Source organism: Sus scrofa, chromosome 2 (genome assembly GCF_054392235.1).
Source record: "Sus scrofa isolate SSC_HxYL_T2T_F1_AM1 chromosome 2, Sscrofa_HxYL_maternal_Yorkshire_Landrace_v2.0, whole genome shotgun sequence".
In the NCBI taxonomy this organism is placed as follows: Eukaryota; Metazoa; Chordata; class Mammalia; order Artiodactyla; family Suidae; genus Sus; species Sus scrofa.
In genome coordinates, this window is record NC_139384.1 from 155,217,242 (window position 1) to 155,236,879 (window position 19,638).

At 38.6% G+C, this 19,638-nt stretch overlaps 1 protein-coding gene across 3 annotated transcripts in view; it reads left to right on the forward strand.

Annotated features, from left to right (window-relative positions):
- Positions 1-1,036: 1,036 nt before the first annotated feature.
- Positions 1,037-19,638, forward strand: part of LOC146405804 (uncharacterized) — a 54,851-nt gene continuing 36,249 nt past the window's right edge. For all 3 annotated transcript variants that reach the window (XR_014838958.1, XR_014838957.1, XM_085014913.1), the window contains exon 1: positions 1,037-1,156. Coding sequence is in view for 1 of the 3 variants with exons in the window: in XM_085014913.1 (XP_084871039.1) it covers positions 1,055-1,156 (102 nt within the window). In the remaining 2 variants the exon portion in view is untranslated. The remainder of the gene's footprint in view (positions 1,157-19,638) is intronic.

The following is a 19,638-nucleotide window of genomic DNA, read 5'->3' on the forward strand; positions in this document are numbered from 1 at the left end:
CTTTCTGGTTATTTTGGTTTGTTTTCAATGCTTTTACTACTATGAATAAAGCTACTATGAACATACATGTACAAGCCTTTGCCAGGACGTATATTTTTATTTTGGGGGCAAATATACAGATTATAAAACATGAAACCGAGTAGTGACTTGCCTTGTTAGGGGCAGGGGGTAATTTGAGGCATCCATGACGGCATTATCGCAGAACAAGACCAGGTCCCAAAGTGGGCAGCCTCTGCCTTACATGCAGCAGCCTGCCTACTTCCAGTCCTTCTAGCTAATAGGACACTTTTAAAGCTTTATCAGACAGAGAACAAATACCTTTCTTCATCTAATTTCATGTTCAGTTTATATGAAACAAAGGCTAATTTGGGATGGATTTATAACAGCCAGTAACACTTAAACATTTAGTATACTGCCCATTTCACATGTTTTATTACCGAATCCTCATTAACAAAACATTGTGAGGTAGCAACTGTTGTTTCTCTGGCAGATGAGGAAACGGAGGCCCAGAGGTCAAGCAACTTGTCCCATTAGGTACCTTGTAAGTGGACCAGACACGATTTGAACCCAGGCCTGTCTCACTCAAATCCTGTGCTCCCAAGCCCAAATTATACTCCACACAGTGCCCGACTCGTAGGTCTTGCTTAGCAATGTCGATGGTGGTCTTCGCTTAATTGCTGAGAGCTTTCTAGTGAAGTCGTTTTAGGTAAACTCAGATGACTCTCATTATGTGGAACTCAGCTCAAAAGCAGCACTCCTCATCCTTCCTTGGGGCGGGGGGGGGGGGGGAGAAATAAAAATCCTTCCAAAACAACACACATTCCATTGGAGTGTGGATTCAGTCCTTGGTTACCCCATTTATTCCTTCACCAAATATTCACTTAGGGGGTGCTTTGTAAAAGATTGACTCTGCAGCCTGATTGGTCGGCTCTCTCGTCACTAATTGGTTGAGGGGTAGGCAGGCCCGAGCTGGTGCGGACCAATAAGAAGTGAGTACGAGCTCGCAGGGCCTTCTGGGAGGAAGCCCCCCCCTCCTAAACTGGTGGCCGGCGCCATGCTGCCGCCCGAGGGAGGCGCACGTTGGCCTGAGGCAGGGGTGTGCCGAGCGGAGCGCTCCAGGAAGCCGATTTCCCGCCGCAACAGCTCGCTCTCTGAGGTACAGCTTTTCTTGTAACACTGCTTCCGCTGCTTGGAGTCGAGGTTCTAGCGCTAACGGCCCCGTTTCTGAGGTACCTGCCCAGCTGCGCAGGGCGGCGGTCTCACCTTGGCGAGGCAGGCGTTTGGCGGCAGCTGGGCCCGCCCAGTTACAGGTCTTAACGGCCCTCGCTGTCCGTGTGGACTGCGCGCTTCGCGAGCACAGGGACGGCCGGCCTAGCAGGATGCACGTGCTGGAAGACTGCCGTAGAAGCCTTTACGGAGGGGGTGTGTGTGCGCCCTGCGGTCATGGCAGCGTCGGGGGCGGGGGACCGTTTTGAGGGTCGGCTGTCTGTGCCAGGTGTTTCACATGGACGAGGGTTGCTTTCTTCCCGAGAGCCGACTGCGGTGATGATTCCAGGTTTTATCCATGAGGAGCCCGAAGCCTAGACGAGTGTTAAGCCCACACAACTTGTAAGTGGTGGCGCTGGGAGCCCACTGCCTGTTCATGCTACACAGTTTACAGCCGGCGTCTCTGGTGCTGCCACTTCGCGCCTTCGTTCTCAGAAAGGGGACGGTGGCCCCAAACTAGGGGGAATCCTGTTTCATTACAGGTCTCGTCTGGTAGTTGGGACTTGTCCTCTGCGCTCTGTCCTTTTACCAAAAAAAAAAAAAAAAAAAAAAAAAAATTCTCTCTTTTTCTGTTTATAAGTGAGGTACATTGTAAATACACTTGGCCAGCTTGCCCATAGAACCTGAGGACAAATGACTTCATCTTGACCCTTGATCATGGGGTCGAAGAGAATAATGAGTCCTTTCCTGTGGGCGGCCTGGTTAGTGAAGTATTTAATTTCTCGCATTTCCTCTTTGCCCCAGATGCAAAACTGATAGTAGACTTCCGTTGTATTTCTTTGTATTTATTTAATTTACTCTTGGAAGAATGGTTGTAGACAATGTATGCTTAAAAATGGAGCTTGAAAAATGGCTCTAAAAGGTTCTCTCCCTCCACAGCTTTTGTAAGTAGGTCTGTAAGGTGGACAGGTAATGTTTGCTTGTGTTGTCATTTTGCCATAGTTGAAGGTCATTATTTTGGACTGGATTTCATCAAACATTAGTTTAAGAACTGTTACTGATGGAATGCTACTCACTGGTCATGGGGGAGGGGTTGGGGGGAAGGTGATCAACATAAACATAGGCCTTTGCTCAGAAGTGCGTGTTATCTCTAGTCCTACCAGCTTGGTCTGAGTGTCTGTTTTGACCAAAAGAGCCCCTGCTAACATCCTACAATTTTGGATTTAGAGTGTAAGCACTGAAGGCATAATCCTTTTTTAAAAAAAATGAAAAGCTAGATGCTGTTGTAAGTGAATTTTAATGTTCTGATTAACTGGCCTTTGTTGACCCTCATTGTAATTGAGATTTTACCTCTCTGCTCAAGTCAACAGCTCATTTCCAGATTATTGAATATCATTGGTAATATTGATTACTATACCTGGGGTGAATTTCTTCCCACCTACCCATAACTGGTAGGGGAAATGAAGAGTCCTTTTAGGATCGTATTTGTTGTAGTGCCTTATTCCCATGTTGAAGACACAGAATACAGTTCTGTGTGCTCTGTCAGGAATGCAGTTTATTCTGCAAACTTTCATGTTCAAGGTAAAAACAATGCCGAGACTCTCTCCCTCTGGTACTGAAGACCAAAAGATGGGTCTGGCTAGAGCAGAGGGTGCTTAAGAAAAATACTTTCCAAGCTCTCTACTTAAATGGATATATATATATTTTTTTAATGAATTCTTGGGATACATCAATCGGAAAAGAGATTTCCAGTTTTTCACCTGAATCTCTGGCAGCTCAGTAAATGAGAGGTGGTGTCATAGCTGGTTCATGTTTGGGATTTGACAGTGTCTAACTCTTGCCCACAAGAAGGTGCGTGTTTTGTGATATAACATATTTAAGAAGGAAACAGCTAAACTCTCCCTGGCCCCTGAGTCACAAAGATTATGGCTTGTTTAATCAGATGCATCACTCAGGCTTGACACGTATTTTTAAAAATTAAAGATATAATTCACCCTTTCAAAGGGTACAGTTCTGTGGTTTTTAGTATATTCACAAAGCTATGCCATCATCAGCGCTTATTTCAGAACATTTTCATCACCTGAAAAAGAAACTTTATACCCATTAACAGTTATTTCCTCTCTTCCCAACTTCCTTGCCCTTGGCAGCCACTAATCTGCTTTCTGTCTCTAGATTCTCCTCTTCGGGACATCTCTTATGAATGGAATCATACAATATGTGGTCTTATGTGATTGGTTTCTTTCACTTAGCATGTTTACAGGGTTCATGCATGTTGTATGTGGTATGTAGCAGTACTTCTGTTTTGTGGCTGGTGGTATAACTAGGCCATGTTTTATTTATTCATTTATCATTTGGTGGATGTTTGGGTTGTTAAACCTTTTGGCTAAAGTGAGTAATGCTGCTCTAAACATTCATGTACAAGTTTTTGTGTAAGAATATTTTTTTCAACTTCTTGAGTATAAATTTAGGGGTGGAATTACTGGGATATAATAATAATTCTATATTTATCTTTGTGAGGAATTGCCAAACTTTTTCACAGTGGGTGCAGTTTTACATGCCCGTAGCAATGTATGGGGCTACCAGTTTCTCCACATCTTTGACAACACTCTTCATTGTCTTGTCTTTTAAAAAAAAATTTTTGGGGGGTCTTTTTATGGGCGCACCCGCAGCATTATGGAGGTTTCCAGGGGTCAATTCGGAACTGTAGCCACTGGCCTGTGCCACAGCCACAGCAACGCTGGATCCTTAATCCCCTGAGTGAGGCCAGGGATCAAACCTACGTCCTCATGGTTACTAGTCAGATTCATTTCCACTGAGACATGATGAGACTCCGCATGGTCTTGTCTTTTTCATTATAACAATCCTAGTGGATGCTGACACACTATATTTTTATGGTATAAAGTGTATTTTCACATTTTTAAGATTAGAGGTCTGTTCAATACAAAACTGTTATTTTTGTCTATATCCTCATTTTATTTTTGACCTCCTGAATGTTGCAATTAAAATAATTCTACTATTGCGTTATTTACTTTCATGTATAGGTTAATCTTTGAAAATTCTTAATTGTGGCTTGAGATTTGCCAGACCTCATGTGGATTTTATTGAAAGTTTCAGCTGTATTTGAAAGCTGAATTTAGATAAAAATTAAAAAGTTTTAGTCTTTGGACTGTATTCCCTTGCCTTAGTCTGTTTTTAATGCTACAGAATGATAAACATTATTGAAACAACTGCTAATCACAAATTTTCAAAAGCATTACTAAACATATGCAGTAGCAAAACTCTCTTCTTTGCTTTAGAAGTCACCCTGGCCACTGACTTTGAAGATATTTCCAAATTACTTATTGACATTATACATTAAGCACTTTCTTCAAGGAGGGCTCTGTGAGCCAGACAAATAGTAATTTTTTCTATCCTCTTAAATTAAGCACAGTGATGTTCAGCAGATCTCCAGAACTAATTTGTCTTGCATAACTGAAATTTTATGCCCATCAGTTAGCAACTTCCTAACCCAGCTCCTTCCCCCTAGCCCTGGCAACCACCGTTCCACTCTATGCGTCTCTGAGGCTGAGTGTTTTAGATATCTCATGTAAGTGGTATTATGCAGTTGACTGGCTGCTTTCCCTTAGCATAATGTCCTCTGGGTTCATCCATATTGCTGCATATTGCAGAATTTCCTTTTTTTAAAAGCCTGAATAACATTCTGTTATACATATATATCACATTTTCTTTGTTCATCCCCTTATGGACATTTACCTTGTCTCCACATCTTGGCTCTTGTGTATAGTGGCTGCTTTGAACAGGGGAGTGCAGCTATATCTTCAAGATTCTGATTTCTGTTCTTTCAGATATATACCCAGAAGTGAGATTGCTGGATCTTAATGGTACTTTGATTTTTAATTTTTTGAGGAATTTCCATGCTGTTTTCCAAAGCAACTGCACCAGTTTGCATTCCTGCCAACAGTGTAGAAGGGTTCCTGTTTCCCCACATCCTCACCAGCACTTGTTGTCTTCTGACTTTTTGGTAATAGCCATCCTAACAGGTACAGGGTTGGTGGTTTTGTGTTTCCCTAATGATTAGTGAAGCCAAGCATCTTTGCATATTCTTGTTGGCCATTTGTATATCTTCTTTGGAGAAATGCCTATTTAAGTCTTCAGTCCACTTTTTATTCATGTTATCAGTGTTTTTGCTATTGAGTTGTAGGAGTTCCTTATATATTATAAAAATTAACCCCTTATCAAATATATAGTTTGCAAATATTTTCTTCCATTCTGTAGGTTTCCTTCTCATTCTATTCATTATATCCTTTGCTGTGCCAAAGCTTTTTAGTTTGTTGTAATCCCATTTATCTGTTTCTCCTTTTGGTTGTCGAAGAAACCATGGCCAAGAGCAATATGGTGAAGATTTCCCCTTATGTTTTCTTCTAGGAGTTTTACAATTTCAGATCTGTGTTTAAGTCTTTAATCCATTTTAACTTGGTTTTTGTATATTGTGTGAGATGTGGGTTCATTTTCATTCTCTTGAATGTGGATACCCAGTTTGTCTAATACCATTTGTTGAAGAAACTATCCTTCACCCAAAGTGTTTTCTTGGCATCCTTGTTGAAGATCAGTTAACTTTATATGCAGTGATTTATTTTTGAGCTCTCTATTCTGTTCATTTCGGTCTATATGTATATCTTTATGCCAGTGGTATACTATTTTAATTAGTATAGCTTTGTAAGATTTTTTTTCCTTGCCATTTCTTGAGCTGCTCCTGAGGCATATGGAGGTTCCCAGGGTCCTTTATGTTTCCCTCTGAATTTTAGCTTTGGTTTTTCTATTTCAGTCAAAAAAAAATTCCATTGTCATTTTGGCAGGAATTGCATTGAATCTGTAGATTACTTTAAGTAGTATAGGCATTTAAACAATATTAAGTCTTCTAATCCATGGACAGGGGCTGTCTTTCTATTTATTTGTGTCTTTAAATTTTTTCATTCAATGTTTTGTTGTATTCAGTGTACAAGTCTTTAATCTCCTTAGTTAACTTTATTCCTAATTTTTTTATTCTTTTTGGTGCTATTGTAAATGAGATTGTTAACCTAATTTCCTTTTCAGGTAGCTCATTGTTAGTGTGTAGAAGTGCAGTTGATTTTTGCATGTTGATCCTGTATACCACAACTTTATAAATTTGTTTATTCTGACAGTTCGTTAGTGAGGTCTTTGGGATTTTCCACATATAAGATCATGTTCTCTACAAATAGTGAGTTTTACTTCTTCCTTTTTAATTCAGATGCCTTTTACTTCTTTTTCTGGCGTAATTGCTTTGGTTAGGACATCCAGTACGAGGTTGACTAGAAGTGGCTAGGGTGGGCATCCTTGCCCTATTCCTAATCTTAGAGGAACTACTTTCAGCTTTTCATCATTGATGTTATCCTTTTAATTTAGGGCCTTTCTTATGTTGAGGTAATTTTGTGTATGCTTCAGTTTTGTAGGTTTTGTTTTTATAGGAATCTATCCATTTCTCCTAGGTTATCCAGTTTGTTGGTATATAGTTGTTCATAGTAATCTATAATTTAAAAAAATTCTATTAAAGTATAGTTGATACAATGTTGTGGCAGTTTCTGCTGTACAGCAAAATGACTCAGTCATCCATTTTTCTACTTTCCTTTTTTTAAAATATTATTTTCCATCATGGTCTATCCTAGGAGATTGGATATATAGGTCCCCGGCTATACAGTAGGACCTTATTGTTTATTCATTCTAAATGTAATAGTTTGGATCCACTAACCCTAAACTCCCAGTCCATCCCACTCCCTCCCCCTTGGCAACCACAAGTTTGTTCTCTATGTCTGTGAGTCTCTTTCTGTTTTGTAGGTTGGTTCATTCGTGCCATATTAAAGAAAAATTTATTACAACTGATTTACAATGTTCTGTCAATGTCTGCTGTACAGCAAAGTGACCCAGTCATACATATATTTACACACTTTTTTGGTATATACATACCAAGTGATTGGATATAGTTTCCTGTGCTATATAGCAGACCTCATTGCTTATCTATTCTAAATCTACTAGTTTGCGTCTACTAACTCCAAACTCACACTCCCTCACCCTCCTCTTTGGCAACCACATGTCGGCTCTCCATGTCTGTGAGTCTTTTTCTATTCTGTGGATTGGTTCCTTGGTGCCATATTTTAGATTCCACATATAAGTGATATCATGTTGTATTTGTCTTTCTGACTTCACTTAGCATGAGACTGTAATTCCATCCCTGTTGCTTCAAATGGCATTTTTTCTTTTTTATGGCTGAGTAGTATTCCATTGTGTTTATATACCACATCTTCTTAATCCATTCATCTGATGATGGACATTTAGGTTGTTTCCATGTCTTGGCTATTGTGTATAGTGCTGCTGCGAACATAGGGGTGCATAATTTTGAATCATGGTTTTGTCCTGATACATACCCAGGAGAGGGATTGCTGGATCATGTGGTGGTTCTACTTTTAGTTTTTTGAGGAATCTCCATACTGTTTTCCATAGTGGTTGTACCAGTTTACATTACTATCAACCATGTAGGAGGGTTCCCTTTTCTCCACCCTCTCCCCAGAATTTGTTATTTGTAGAGTTATTGATGATGGTTATTCTGACCTAAGGTGGTACCTCATTGTAGTTTTGATTTGCATTTCTCTAATAATTAGCAATATTGAGTATCTTTTCATGCACCTACTGTCCATCTGTATGTCTTCTTTGGAGAAATGTATTTATGTCTTTTGGATTGTTATTGTTGCTGAGTTGTATGAGTTATTTGTATATTTTGGATATTAAGCCCTTGTTGGTTGCATCATTTGCAACTATTTTCTCCCATTCTATAGGTTGTCTTCTCTCTCTCTCTTTTTTTTTTAATGGTTTCCATTGCTTTGCAAAAGGTTCTAAGTTTGATTATACAGGTCCCATTTGTTTATTTTTCTTTTTATTTCTATGGCCCTGGGAGCCTGATCTGAGAAATATTTGCACAGTTGATGTCAGAGAATGTTTTGCCTTTGTTCTCTTCCAGGAGTTTGATGTTATCTTGTCTTATGTTTAAGTCTTTAAGCCATTTTGAGTTTATATTTTTGTGTATGGCGTGAAGGTTTGTTCTAATTTCATTGATATACATGCAGCTGTTCAGTTTTCCTACTACCACTTGCTGAAGAGATTGTCTTATTCCCATGTTATATTCTTGCCTCCTTTGTCCAAGATGAACCATAGGTGTATGGGTTTATTTCTGAGCTCCTTTTTCTGTTCCATTGATCCTTATGTCTGTTTCTGTACCAGTACCAGACTGTTTTTATTACTGTAGCTTTGTAACATTGTCTGAAGTCTGGGGGAGTTAGGCCCCCTGCTTTTTTTTTTTCCTTCTTCAGGCTTGCTTTGACAATTCTGGGTCTGTACACTTTTGGATTATTCTAGTTCTGTGAAAAACGTCATGGGTAATTTGTTGGGGATCGCAAAAATCTGTGGATTGCTTTGGGTGGTATTACCATTTTAGCATTATTAGTTCTCCCAATCCAGGAACATGGGATATCTTTGCATTTCTTTGAAAATTCTTTTATTAGTGTTTTATAGTTCTCAGCATATAAATCATCTTGTCAGGTTTATTCCTAGGGTTTTTTTAGGGGGAGTACAATTTTAGAAGGTACTTTTTCCTTTTTTTTTTATTTTTTTATTTATTTATTTATTTATTTTTTTATTAAATTTTATTTTCCCACTGTACAGCAAGGGGGTCAGGTTATCCTTACATGTATACATTACAATTACAGTTTTTCCCCCACCATTTCTTCTGTTGCAACATGAGTATCTAGACATAGTTCTCAATGCTATTCAGCGGGATCTCCTTGTAAATCTATTCTACGTTGTGACTGATAAGCCCAAGCTCCCGATCCCTCCCACTCCCTCCCCCTCCCATCAGGCAACCACAAGTCTCTTCTCCAAGTCCATGATTGATTTTCTTTTCTGAGGAGATGTTCATTTGTGCTGGATATTAGATTCCAGTTATAAGTGATGTCATATGGTATTTGTCTTTGTCTTTCTGGCTCATTTCACTCAGTATGAGATTCTCTAGTTCCATCCATGTTGCTGCAAATGGCATGATGTCATCCTTTTTTATGGCTGAGTAGTATTCCATCGTGTATATATACCACATCTTCCGAATCCAATCCTCTGTCGATGGACATTTGGATTGTTTCCATGTCCTGGCTATTGTGAATAGTGCTGCAATGAACATGCGGGTGCATGTGTCTCTTTTAAGTAGAGCTTTGTCCGGATAGATGCCCAAGAGTGGGATTGCAGGGTCATATGGAAGTTCTATGTATAGATTTCTAAGGTATCTCCAAACTGTTCTCCATAGTGGCTGTACCAGTTTACATTCCCACCAGCAGTGCAGGAGGGTTCCCTTTTCTCCACAGCCCCTCCAGCACTTGTTGTTTGTGGATTTATTAATGATGGCCATTCTGACTGGTGTGAGGTGGTATCTCATGGTAGTTTTGATTTGCATTTCTCTTATAATCAGCGATGTTGAGCATTTTTTCATGTGTTTGTTGGCCATCTGTATATCTTCCTTGGAGAAATGTCTATTCAGGTCTTTTGCCCATTTTTCCATTGATTGATTGGTTTTTTTGCTGTTGAGTTGTATAAGTTGCTTGTATATTCTAGAGATTAAGCCCTTGTCAGTTGCATCATTTGAAACTATTTTCTCCCATTCTGTAAGTTGTCTTTTTGTTTTCTTTTGGGTTTCCTTTGCTGTGCAAAAGCTTTTCAGTTTGATGAGGTCCCATGGGTTTATTTTTGCTCTAGTTTCTATTGCTTTGGGAGACTGACCTGAGAAAATATTCATGATGTTGATGTCGGAGAGTGTTTTGCCTATGTTTTCTTCTAGGAGTTTGATGGTGTCCTGTCGTATATTTAAGTCTTTCAGCCATTGTGAGTTTATTTTTGTGCATGGTGTGAGGGTGTGTTCTAGTTTCATTGCTTTGCATACAGCTGTCCAGGTTTCCCAGCAATGCTTGCTGAAGAGACTTTCCTTTTCCCATTTGATGTTCTTGCCTCCCTTGTCAAAGATTAATTGACCATAGGTGTCAGGGTTAATTTCCAGATTCTCTATTCTGTTCCATTGGTCTGTCTGTCTGTTTTGATACCAGTACCACACTGTTTTGATGACTGTGGCTTTGTAGTATTTCTTGAAGTCTGGGAGAGTTATGCCTCCTGCTTGGTTTTTGTTTCTCAGGATTGCTTTGGCGATTCTGGGTCTTTTGTTGTTCCATATAAATGTTTGGATTGTTTGTTCTAGTTCTGTGAAAAATGTCATGGGTAATTTGATAGGGATTGCATTGAATCTGTAGATTGCTTTGGGTAGGATGGCCATTTTCACAATATTGATTTTTCCAATCCAGGAACATGGAATATCTTTCCATTTCTTTACATCTTCTTTGATTTCTTTGATTAAGGTTTTATAGTTCTCGGCATATAGGTCCTTTACCTCTTTGGTTAGGTGTATTCCGAGGTATTTGATTTTGTGAGGTACAATTTTAAAAGGTATTGTATTTTTGTATTCCTTTTCTAATGCTTCATTGCTGGTATACAGAAATGCAACTGACTTCTGAATGTTAATCTTATATCCTGCCACTTTGCTGAATTTATTAATCAGTTCAAGGAGTTTTGGGGTTGAGTCCTTAGGGTTTTCTAGGTATAGAATCATGTCATCTGCATACAGTGACAGTTTGATCTCTTCTCTTCCTATATGGATGCCTTTGATTTCTTTTGTTTGTCTAATTGCTGTGGCTAAGACTTCCAAAACTATGTTGAAGAGCAGTGGTGAGAGTGGGCATCCCTGTCTTGTTCCAGATTTGAGTGAGAAGGCTTTCAGTTTTTCCCCATTGAGGATTATATTTGCTGTGGGTTTATCATAAATGGCTTTGATTATATTCAGGAATGTTCCCTCTATACCCACTTTGGCGAGGGTCTTGATCATGAATGGATGTTGAACTTTGTCAAATGCTTTTTCTGCATCTATTGAGATGATCATATGATTTTTGACTTTTTTTTTGTTAATGTGGTGTATGATGTTGATTGATTTGCGTATGTTGAACCATCCTTGTGAACCTGGGATGAACCCAACCTGGTCATGGTGTATAATTTTTTTGATATGTTGTTGGATTCGGTTGGCTAAGATTTTGTTGAGAAGTTTTGCATCTATATTCATCAATGATATTGGGCGATAGTTTTCTTTTTTGGTGGTATCTCTGCCTGGTTTTGGAATGAGGGTGATGGTGGCCTCATAGAATGTCTTTGGGAGTATTCCTTTAGAAGGTACTTTTTTCTTAATATTCCCTGTCTAGTATGTCATTGTTAGTGTACAGAAATCCAGTCGATTTCTGCCATGTTAATCTTGTATCCTGCTACTGTGCTGAATTCATTGATCAGATTGGGTCATTTTTGTGTGGAGTCTTTAGGGTTTTCTATATATAGTGTTATCTGCATTTTAGTGACAGTTTTACCTCTTCTCTTCCAATTTGGATACCTTTTTGTTTTTGTTGTTTTTTTTTTGTTTTTTTTTGTTTTGCTTTTTATGGCTGCACTTGAGGCGTATGGAGGTTCCTAGGCTAGGGGACTAATTGGAGATACAGCTGCTGGCCTATGCCACAGACACAGCAATGCAGGATCTGAGCTGTGTCTGCAAGCTACACCACAGCTCATGACACTGCTGAATCCTTAACCCACTGAGTGAGGCTAGGGATTGAACCTGCAACCTCATGGTTCCTGGTTGGATTTGTTTCCACTGCACCACAATGGGAACTCCCGGATACCTTTTTAAATCTTTATCATGTGTGATTGCTATGGCTAGGACTTCCAGTACTTTGTTGAAAAAAAGTGGTGAGAGTGGACATCCTTGTCTTGTTTTAGACTTTAGTCAAAAGGCTTTTAGCTTTTCTTGGTTTAGTTTGTCATAAGTGGCTTTTTTTAAATTATTTTATTTTATTTTCCCACTGTACAGCAAGGGGATCAAGTTGTCCTTACATGTATACATTACATTTACATTTTTTCCCCCACCCTTTGTTCTGTTGCAACGTGAGTATCTAGACAAAGTTCTCAATGCTACTTAGCAGGATCTCCTTGTAAATCTGTTCTAAGTTGTGTCTGATAAGCCCAAGCTCCCGATCCCTCCCACTCCCTCCCCCTCCCTCTCCCATCAGGCAGCCACAAGTCTCTTCTTCAAGTCCATGATTTTCTTTTCTGAGGAGATGCTCATTTGTGCTGGATATTAGATTCCAGTTATAAGTGATATCATATGGTGTTTGTCTTTCTGGCTCATTTCACTCCGTATGAGATTCTCTAGTTCCATCCATGTTGCTGCAAATGGCATTATGTCATTTTTTTATGGCTGAGTAGTATTCCATTGTGTATATATACCACATCTTCCGAATCCAATCATCTGTTGATGGACATTTGGGTTGTTTCCATGTCCTAGCTATTGTGAATAGTGTTGCAATGAACATGCGGGTGCATGTGTCTCTTTTAAGTAGAGCTTTGTCCGGATAGATGCCCAAGAGTGGGATTGTGGGGTCATATGGAAGTTCTATGTATAGATTTCTAAGGTATCTCCAAACTGTTCTCCATAGTGGTTGTACCAGCTTACATTCCCACCAACAGTGCAGGAGGGTTCCCTTTTCTCCACAGCCCCTCCAGCACTTGTTATTTGTGGATTTATTAATGATGGCCATTCTGACTGGTGTGAGGTGGTATCCCATGGTAGTTTTGATTTGCATTTCTCTTATAATCAACGATGTTGAGCATTTTTTCATGTGTTTGCTGGCTATCTGTATATCTTCCTTGGAGAAATATCTCTTCAGGTCTTTTGCCCATTTTTCCATTGATTGATAGGCTTTTTTGCTGTTGGGTTGTATAAGTTGTTTATATATTCTAGAGATTAAGCCCTTGTCGGTTGCATCATTTGAAACTATTTTCTCCCATTCTGAAAGTTGCCTTTTTGGTTTCCTTTGCTGTGCAAAAGCTTTTTGGTTTGATTAGGTTTATTTTTGCTCTAGTTTCTATTGCTTTGGGAGACTGACCTGAGAAAATATTCATGATGTTGATGTCAGAGAGTGTTTTGCCTATGTTTTCTTCTAGGGATTTGATGGTGTCCTGTTGTATATTTAAGTCTTTCAGCCATTGTGAGTTTATTTTTGTGCATGGTGCGAGGGTGTGTTCTAGTTTCATTGCTTTGCATACAGCTGTCCAGGTTTCCCAGCAATGCTTGCTGAAGAGACTTTCTTTTTCCCATTTTATGTTCTTGCCTCCCTTGTGAAAGATTAATTGACCATAGGTGTCAGGGTTTATTTCCGGGTTCTCTGTTCTGTTCCATTGGTCTGTCTGTCTGTTTTGATACCAGTACCACGCTGTTTTGATGACTGTGGCTTTGTAATATTTCTTGAAGTCTGGGAGAGTTATATGCCTCCTGCTTGGTTTTTGTTTCTCAGGATTGCTTTGGTGATTCTGGGTCTTTTGTGGTTCCATATAAATGTTTGGATTGTTTGTTCTAGTTCTGTGAAAAATGTCATGGGTAATTTGATAGGGATTGCATTGAATCTGTAGATTGCTTTGGGTAGTATGGCCATTTTTACAATATTGATTTTTCCAATCCATGAACATGGAATATCTTTCCATTTCTTTACATCTTCTTTGATTTCTTTGATTAGCATTTTATAGTTCTCGACATATTGGTCCTTTACCTCTTTGGTCAGGTTTATTCTGAGCTATTTGATTTTGTGAGGTGCAATTTTAAAAGGTATTGTATTTTTGTATTCCTTTTCTAATATTTCATTGCTGGTATACAGAAATGCAACTGACTTCTGAATGTTAATCTTATATCCTGCTACTTTGCTGAATTTATTAATCAGGTCAAGGAGTTTTGGGGTTGAGTCCTTAGAGTTTTCTATGTATAGTATCATGTCATCTGCATACAGTGACAGTTTGATCTCTTCTCTTCCTATATGGATGCCTTTTATTTCTTTTGTTTGTCTAATTGCTGTGGCTAGGATAAGTGGCTTTTATTACGTTGAGATATATTCCCTCTTACCCACTTTCCTAAAAGTTTTTTTCATGAATGGATGTTGAGTTTTGTCAAATGTTTTTTCTGCATCTATTAAGAAGCTTATGTGGTTTTGACTTTTCTTTTGTAAACACGTTGATTGAACCATCCTTGTGAACTCTAGGGGTGATGCCCATTTGGTTGTGGTGTATGATCTTTTTTACATGTTGTTGGGTTTGATTTGCTAAAGTTTTATTGAGAATTTTTGCATCTATGTTATTTACAGATATTGGCCTATAATTTTCTTTTTTGGTGATATATTTGGCTGGTTTTGGTATTAAGGTGATGGTGGCATCATAGAATGTCTTTTTTAATTTTATTTTTTTAATTACTCAAATGAATTTTATCACATCTGTAGTTGTATAATGATCATAACAATATGATTTCACAGGATTTCCATCCCACAGCCCAAGCACATCCCCCCCACCCCCCAAACTGTCTCCTCCTGAGACCATAAGTTTTTCAGTGTCTGTGAGTCAGCATCTGTTCTGCAAAGAAGTTCATTGTGTCCTTTTTTCAGATTCCACATCAGTGAAAGCATTGGATGTTGGTGTCTCATTGTATGGCTAACTTCACTTAGCATGATAATTTCTAGGTCCATCCATGCTGCTAAAAATGCCGGTATTTCGTTCTTTTTGATGGCTGAGTAATATTTCATTGCGGATATGTACCACATCTTCTTGATCCACTCCTCTGTCGATGGACATTTAGGTTGTTTCCATGTTTTGCCTGGTGTAAATAGTGCTGCAATGAACATTGGAGTACATGTGTCTTTGCGAGTCATGATTTTCTCTGGATAGATGCCCAGGAGTGGGATTGCTGGATCAAATGGTACTTCTATTTTTAGTTTTCTGAGGAATCTCCATACTGCTTTCCACAGTGGTTGCACCAATTTACAATCCCACCAACAGTGTACTAGGGTTCCTTCTTCTCCAGAACTTACTGTTTGTAGACTTTTGGATGATGGCCATTCTGGCTGGTGTAAGGTGGTACCTCATCGTGGTTTTGATTTGCATTTCTCTAATACTGAGTGATGTTGAACATCTTTTCATGTGTTTTTTGGCCATGTGTATGTCTTCTTTGGAAAACTGTCCATTTAGATCTTCTGCCCACTTTTGGATGGGGTGGTTTGTTTTTTTGGTATGGAGCTGCAGAAGGTGTTTATAAATTTTGGAGATGAATCCCTTGTCAGTTGATTCACTTGCAAAGATTTTCTCCCATTCTGTGGGTTGTCTTTTTGTTTTGTTTAGGGTTTCCTTTGCTGTGCAGAAACTTTGAAGTTTGAGTAGGTCCCATTTGTTTTTCTTTTTATTGTCAATACTCTAATAGGTGAATCTGAGAAGATGTTGCTGTCGTTTATGTCAGAGAGTGTTTGGCCTATGTTTTCCTCTTAAGTGTTTTATAGTGTCTGATCTTCTATCTAGATCTTTAATCCATTTTGAGTTTGTTTTTGTTTATGGTATTAGGGGGTGTTCTCTTCCATGTGGCTGTCCAGTTTTCCCAGTAATAGAATGTCTTTTGGATGGGTTTAAGAAGATTCAGTATCAGTTCTTCTTTGTATGTTTGGTATAATTCACCTATAAAGCCATTTGGTCTTGGACTTTTGTTTGTAGGGATTTTTTTTAACATACTTTAATTTCTAATTATTCCTGTTTTGTTTCTAATTTTATTTTGTTTGAATATTCTCTTTTTTCTTGATCTAAAGATTTATCAGTTTTATCAAGAAAACTAGTGTCTATATTTATCACAAGAGAGTTTTTGAATTGTTGAATTAGTGTGTTTATGGGGTGAGGAAGGAGAGTCCTGGGTTTTCTATTCTGCCATCTTGCTGACTTCAGGAAAGTTGTTAGTTTTTTTGCCTTATTATTAATTGATGTACTAAATTCACAAAAGTGCTTTCACTATAATGTTATTGCATTGTGTTTACATTACTCCATGAAGACTGATACTGTTAATATTTTCATTTTCTATACCAAGGAAGTGTATGTAGAGAGTTCCCCTGGTGGCACAATGGGTTAAGTATCCAGCATTGTCACTTCTGTGGCACAGGTTTGATCCCGGAAGCTTCTGCATGCTGTGGGCACAGTAAAAAGAAAGAAAGAAAGAAAGAAAAAGTATATACAAAAAGATTAACAATTGCCCCCAAATCACACAGCTAATATGTAGCTTAGATAGGCTTTCTGATTTCACTTCTTAATTTTTTTTCCTCAGCATTCTCATCTAAATGTAGAATGCTGTTTTAACAAAAAATGGTATTTGTAAGTTCTCAACAGTCGCTCTTGCCACAGGGCTTTAGTGACATGAAAAAAAACACAATTTTACTGAATAAGAAATTCTTATTACCAACTGCCTTCACAAGTCTCTGGTTCACCGAAGCACACATTGACTTAGAATGGAGGTAGGCCCTGGAGAATGAGAGCTCAGTCAAGACGTGGTATCTGTCCTTGAGGAGGACTCACTTTAGGAAGTAACAGAACAGACGGTACCATTGTGTGCTGAATGCTGTAAAGGTGTGTGCCGGGGAACGCAGGCGAGCCAGCTGTCCTGGGAAGTCTTCCTCAAGATGACACTCGTGTAGACGAGCTTGACAGAGAAGGGCGGCTCCGCTAGAGGGAGTGTTTTGAGCCAGGTGGTACTGAGGACCAGAGGAGGTAAGGAGTGGAGATTGCAGGGAGACTGGATTATATGCTATGAAAATGTACTTGGATATATTGAGTTAAAATTTTGTGTGGAGAAATGCACAACAGAAAGTGAGACTGAAGAAGTAAGGTTAAGACGAGTTTGAGACGAGTTTTTTTGGCCTTCAGGTTTTTAAAATTTATTCTGTGGGAGAACCGCATGGCTAGAATTGAACAGTTAGAGTTGATTTTGAAAGAAGATGTGGAAAGGAGTGAGGAAGATGGTTTTCAGTGCAGTGAGAGAAGTCAGAGCCATTAGAAAATTTTTGCTATAATTCAGGTGAGCCGAAGGGCCTATATAGCAGGGTCAGTGGTACTTGAAAAAGGGCTTTTTTTTTTTTTTTTTTTTTTTTTTTTTTTTTTTTTGTCTTTTTCGGGTCTGCACCCACAGCATACGGAGGTTCCCAGGCTAGGGGTTTAATGGGAGCTGTTGCTGCCAGCCTATGCCAGAGTCACAGCAATGCCAGCTCTGAGCCACATCTGCGACCTACACCACAGCTCACGGCAATGCCAGATCCTTAACCCACTGAGCGAGGCCAGGGATTGAACCCACAACCTCATGTTTCTAATTGGATTCGTTTCCACTCTGCCATGATGGGAACTCCTGAAGTCTAGCAGCTTTTTTGTAGATTCCATAGGATTTCTGCGTAGACCGGATCATGTTGTCTCTGAGTCAAGACAGTTTGTTCGTCTAATCTAAATCCATTTTATCTTTTCCTGCTTGATTATGTTGACTGGAGCCTCCAGTACAGTGTTAAATGGAAGTGGTGAGAGCATATATCCCTGTTTTCCTTTTCTTTTTTTTTTTTTTTTTACTGAAATTAGGAAAATATTCAGTCTTATCCCATGAAGTATGATGACAGCAGAAGGTATTCTGTAGTACCCTTTATCAAGTTGAGAAGGTTCCCTTCCGTTCCTAGTTTGCTGAAAGTCTGTTTTTAATTAGGCGTGTATGTTGATTTTTGTCAAATACTGTGTATCTGTTTGGACAATCATATGGATTTTTCTTTTTCAGTTTTTCACTCTTGTGAATTGTGTTGGTTGATTTTGAAATGTGAATCCAACCCTGTAATACTGAGATAACCCTTTGGTCATGAGGTACAGCCTTTTAATAGATGTTAAATACCATTTGCTAAAGTTTTCTCTAAGATTTTCCCATCTCTGTTCATAGTCTGTAGTTCTCTTGTGATTTTTGTTTAATATTTGTATCAGCATAGTGATGACCTCATAGAATGGATTGGGAAGTATTCCCTCCTCTTCAGTTTGGTTTTTGGGAGAGTTTCTGCAGAATTGGTATTATTCACCAGTGAAACTACCTGGGCCTGAAGTTTTCTTTATATAAAGGTTTTTAACTACAAATTCAATTTAACTAATAGATACAGAGCTAATTAGGTCATCTATTTCTTTATCTTTTTTTGACATCTTTTTTTCAGCTAAAATTCAGATACCTTAAAATGTACCCATTTAAAATGTGCAGTTCAAAGGCTTTTTGTATACTCAGGTTTGTTCAACCATCAGTCCAATTTTATTTCAGAACCTTTTAATTACCTTAAAAAGAAGCTTATTACACATTAAGCTGTTGCTCTTCAATATCCCTTCCTCCTCTCCCAGGCTGTGAAACCTTAAGTCTACTTTTTGTCTTTGTAGATTTGTCTATTCTGGACATTTAATATCAATGGATTTATAAAATATGTGATCTTTTGTGACTGGCTTCTTTTGCTTAGCATAGTATTTGCAAAGTTCACCCCCAAAAATTGTGTCAGTATTTCTTTTAATTGCCAAATAATATTTCATTGTATAAATATACCACGTGTTATCCATTTATCGGTTGATGGACATTTAGATTGTTTCTACTTTGGGGATGTGACGAATAATGGTACAATGAATTTTTGTGTGGACATGTTTTCAGTTCTCTTGGCTGTATTAAAAACATATTGACAGTTTTGATTTTTAGCTCAGATAGCCCTCTCTCTCATTAATGGCACTTAATCAAATTTAGTTCATATTTATCTGTATCCATTATAGTGATAGCCTGGGGAAACACTCCATGTGGTACAAATATGCTGGCTCCCTTTCTTTGGCAGACTTCTTATTGACTGGGAAAAATTCTATATGAAAGACTTGGATCACATCTCTAACTTGCCACTTCTCTGATCTTATTGCCTTAGCACTCTTCTCATGCTTTGAGATACTGGGTGGAAATGGAAAGCCCTTTCTGCAAGAATGTCGAGTGCTTCTGGGTGACCTTTGCCAAGGGCTGATAGTTCAGGATGTATGGGGTAATGAAAATGCAGACCACTAAACCAAATAGCTTGACTTTTATTAATTAGGATGTGCGAGGTTGGACATTTGTGTGCAGTTCTGGTGTTCATGTCATTCTTCATCATTTATCTTGGTGTTTTCTGTTTTGGGGGAGAGTATTAAAAAAAATCCCCCATTTCTCTTAGATTTCCTTAGATTTCCTTGAAATCTAACACGTTTAAAGCACTTGCTGTATGGTAGGTACTGAGCTAAGGAGCTTAAATATGTTCATTTATTTCTCTCATTCCTTTAAGATCTTGGTATTGGTTCCATTTTTCAGATACAGAAACAGGCCTAAAGTGTTTATAGAACTTTTCCAGGTCACAGACTCAGTGAAGGACAAAAGTAAGACTT